Genomic DNA, 5,000 nt, shown 5'->3' on the forward strand with positions numbered 1-5,000 from the left:
TTAAAAAGTCATTTGTGTGTTTTAATTTTTTTAAATTCTCTTGCATTGTTAAATATTTTTCAATTTTAGATAAATATATCTAAATACTTCACAGACAAGTGTATTTTTTAAACTGTTGCATTTAAATTAAATATTCTTTCACAGTTTAGACGTTTTCCAATAAAGATTTTTGTTACTTTAAACAAAAATCACACTATATAAATTTAACATGCTTTTACACGGAATAAAGGATAAAATAAAACCAAACATATTATAAATATTCAATTACACTAATTAAGAAAGTATATTTCGTTATCAAATCAAATCAATCATGTTATCACTGTCATAATTCGATGTTTTTTCTTTAAAACTATTATTCATTATTCACATACTACCTTCTTTCATCCAACTCTCTCTCTCTCTCTCTCTCTCTCTCTCTCTCTCTCTCTCTCTCTCTCTCTCTCTCTCTCTCTCTCTCTTTCCTGATACCCCTTTTCCATGTTCCTGTTATTTCTACATATCTTTTCTTTATTTTTTGTGCGGCTATGTGGTCTAGTGGTATGTCACTCGCTTTCGGATCGGAAGGTCCTGGGTTCGAGCCTCGCGCTCGGCGCATAGTTGAGTCCTTGGAAAAGGCTCTTTACTCACATTCTCTCACCGTACTCAGGTGTAAAATGAGGACATGGCCGTTAACATCGTTGTCTTTGTCCGAAAAATTGTAATATCGCCTCACAGGCGTCATGTCCCGTCCTACATGTTAAATGTTGCTGTTGAACAGGGACCCCTTGTAAAGCGTTTTGAGCACATTTAGTGGATTTTGCACTATATAAAGTTCAAATATATTTTTTTTAATTTTTCTTTCTCTCCGTATTTCTTCTTATTCTTTATCCTTATATTCTATTCTTCGATAGTGCTTCTTCACCTCCCCATCCCCCCCCCCCCCCCCCCCCAATCTCCTACTACCGACCTCTTTCTCATCTTACTCAATTTCATTTCTCAACATCATCATTATCATCATTATCATCATCATTATCAAAATCATCATTATCATAATGTATTGTTCAAACGCCTCCATCGGGCTATCGTAGCGTGTCAATACGGGCAAAGGAATCGCTAAGAATTTTTTTTTTAATTATAAGATCTATAATTCATTTGCTTATAATATAGTTTACCACAAAATTGCTAGCAAATTTTGAAATAAATTTAAAATTAAACACGCCTTATAGATAGATAAACAAAACCAATTCTTTATTCTGCTTCTGGTCCTCCGAGTCCCATAATGGAAATATGTAACTCACTGACCCAATAAATTTTTTTTCAAGTTGATTTAAGACAAATAATTAGACCTTTGATTAAATTTAATTGATTTAAAAATGAATAGGCCGTATAGGGAATGAGATTCGTGGAAGAGTAGCGTCCCTTGATTGGACGTCATCGTACAGAGAGAACGTCAAAATGGTTTTGCGCATGCGTCTCTCTCGTCCTCGCTTTCGGTGAAGTGTGTCATTCCGCTTTCACCGGAAACGAGGAGGAGAGACGCATGCGCACAACCAACATACTCTCTCTAATAACTTTTCCGCCGGTGACGTCCAATCAAGGGATGCTACTCTTCCACTAATCTCATTCCCTATATATTTTTTTGGAATAAAGAGCAAAACTAAAATTTTATATTTTTGAGAAATATAACCTTAAAAAAAAATTAAAGTCGAAAATTATTGATCCAACCCTAGCATGATACCGAATCAGGCAGCGGGTCCCCTCATAGTCTCAATTTGAATAGGATTCAATAGTCTGATGTCACGTCCGCCCAGCAACGAGCAACTTGGTTCTAAACAAAGAGAATCGGTACTTTTTATTCTTCATTCCGGCTAGAACTTTTTCACATGTCATAATGTGATCAAAATGTATAAAATTCAAAACATAATCGGATTTATAATGTTTTTCTCCTCTGGATACAATAGTATGCTCGTCGGAGAAGTATTTCATAAATTTCATAAGGGCGTCCGCCATTGTTCCGATGTTTTGAACCAGTTACTAAGTTACTATGCGTCATTACGAGGGAAGTGACGTCACGACTGTTGAAGCCCATTAAACAATGAATGGTTGCTGAGAGATAGTAAGAAACTGCGATAGTTTTGTATCGCATCACACTGCAAGGGTGATGGTTACTAAAAAAAACAAAAAACAAATCTAAATAATCCGAACAAAGCCACTTCTCATTTTTGACTAAAACAGACAGATGCTATAATGTAACCCTGCTTTCTACATCCCAGCCATCTCTAGACTGGGTGTAAGCGTGGCCTTCGTAAAGTTATGGCCTGATACTGACCAAAAAATGACGTCAAAATGCCAGTCTTTTGCCACAAAAGAAAACAAATCGTGAGTTGTATTCAATAGTTCAACCAATGAAATAACTTGTTTCCATGAGCTCTACTACCGACAACTCACTAGGCGGTGCAAAAACCAAATAATGACGTCAAACTGCCAGTCCTTTTGGATTTCAGTATCAGGCTATAACGATGGCTACGGTGTAAGCCATATGGGAGAACAATAGGTAAACACAGAAGTGTTCACTTCTTTACAAACAATAAATATTTCGATTCCTCTTGTCTTTGTATTGGACACGGCACGATAGAGGGCCTGAACAGACTGTCAAACCCCAGACTTAGTCCCGATTTTGCCTTTTTCAGTCCCCCATCCTCTGTGCCCGAGCGACTGCGAATCCAGGCGAGTCGCATCGGCATGGCGGACTACGAGATGCTGCATTACGACAAGGACAAACTGCGCCAAGCTTGTAAGTTACACACTAGCCAGCCTACACACTACACACTGACTGGCACGTCTTCGATCTACTAGCAGCTTGTTGACCCGTAGCCTGCACAATAAACAAACAGCTACCACCATAATCTGCCATAATCTGCCATAAACTACCACAAATTATGCCACTAACACTACTACTACTACTACTACTACTACTACTACTACTACTACTACTACTACTACTACTACTACTACTGCTACTGCTACGACTACTACTACTACTACTACTACTACTACTACTACTACTACTACTACTACTACTACTACTACTACTACTACTACTACTACTACTACTACTACCACTACTACTACTACTACTACTACTACTACTACTACTACTACTACTACTACAACAACTACTACTACTACTACTACTACTACTACTACTACTACTACTACTACTACTACTACTACTACTCCTACTCCTACTCCTACTCCTACTCCTACTCCTCCTCCTCCTCCTACTACTACAATAAACTCACTATCACTACCACCATACAATGTATCTTGCATTTACAAGCTCCTTGTAGCAATGTACCTACTTAACAATCGTAACCTTTAGAAACTACGCTAGATTAACAAGACCAATTCTTTTTCTCCTAATCCTGGATAGAAAACATTTACTTCAAATCTCGAAAAAAATTCGAGGGCTTCCAGCTTGTCTCCACCTCATAAATATAAGACTTCATAAAAGAAATTTTGGTTTTAAAACTTTGAAATAAGCTCAAGTTTTATATTTATAAATCGGTTTATCTATTTATTGTCTGTTTTTTAAAGACCAGTGTGTTATGCCTCATTATAAAAATTATTCTTAACTCACTCAGTTCTAGAGATTTTTGCTACTTTTCAAAATTGGAAAAAAAAAGGAATTAAAAATTAGCATGTACATAGATAGTTTTATTCAACTACCATTAACATGCAAAAACTAAAAACATTAACTTTGATACTACGCCTGTAATTTGACTCAGAAAAATGTAATAAATAGGCATGGGGTAAAAGTAACCCGGGGTAAACTACGGATATAATCGATGTTAGGGTTGGGTTGGTTAAGTTATTCAGATATCATTTTTTCTTTTACAATTTTAAGACTATTTTTATTAACATAACATTATTGTTATTAACATAACACGTCATGCTTAAAGGCTTAAATTAGGAAAGTATCCTTTAAATTCATTTGATATGAAGAGTACAGCGTTATTTATCAATAATATTATCAATAAGAAAACATTACTGGCCATATTGAAATCTTTGATAATACAACTCTCGGTCGATCAAAGTATTAAAACTATCCAAATAGCGTGCATTTTTATTTGGAATCAACATTATAATATTATTCCACAAGTGAATGGTACGAAATATTAAAGATTTTTTTTTGTCTAACATCATTTTGACACCTGGATTAGTAAATGTTAAATTTATCTCCTCTTTTTAAACGTTACAGCAGAAAAGTGTTAAATTGTTTTGCCATAACCTGCAGGAGCAAGGTGCACTTATTCGTAGAACTGATAACCCAATTCCTTATGGGCCCATTGTTGGAATGGAAATATTTTTTTTAAATGACTCTAAATAGTGTCCATTACAACAATGTTGAACTAGGCCCATAAGTGGATTCCGATGTCATACCTGCATATACGTACACGTCTTGCAGGAGGAATCAGCCAATTTCTTGGCAAATTTAAATCTATTATTATTATTATTATTATTATTATTATTATTATTATTATTATTATTATTATTATTATTATTATTATTATTAGCCTGTATTATTCCAATCCACCACAAGCACCGTTTTTCTTTATTTACTTATCTTAACCCGGTTTCCAACCTTTTTATTTCATAACCCAATTTCATAACCCATTCTCACCACACTCAATCTATCAATCTAGTCTATGAAGAATCTTACAATATTTACATTTTCTTTCAAGGCAAGCTATAAAATGTTTTGACTTACTCAACTCAAATATTATTATTTAGTTTGAGGTCGAAATAAAAGACTGCACGTGACGTGGAATGTTTTTACAATGAAAGAATACACTTGGTTAAAGACACTTTTCTTCAGCAAAGAGTACACACACACACACACACACACACACACACACACACACACACACACACACATATATATATATATATATATATATATATTGAATGTAGCCTTTAGCGTAGATAGTAATGCCTTATTTTCTACTGACTTGCTTGCT

General features: G+C 34.9%; 1 protein-coding gene across 1 annotated transcript in view; it reads left to right on the forward strand.

Moving 5' to 3' along the window:
• The window catches only part of LOC144967079 (diacylglycerol kinase zeta-like), a 237,535-nt gene that overhangs the window by 196,308 nt on the left and 36,227 nt on the right, over positions 1–5,000 (forward strand). The window contains exon 20 of the mRNA XM_078903900.1: positions 2,670–2,773. Within this exon, the coding sequence (XP_078760026.1) occupies positions 2,670–2,773 (104 nt within the window). The remainder of the gene's footprint in view (positions 1–2,669; positions 2,774–5,000) is intronic.

The sequence above is a fragment of the Berghia stephanieae genome, chromosome 3 (genome assembly GCF_034508935.2).
Source record: "Berghia stephanieae isolate SIO BIC M18660-M18661 chromosome 3, UCSD_Bste_1.3, whole genome shotgun sequence".
In the NCBI taxonomy this organism is placed as follows: Eukaryota; Metazoa; Mollusca; class Gastropoda; order Nudibranchia; family Aeolidiidae; genus Berghia; species Berghia stephanieae.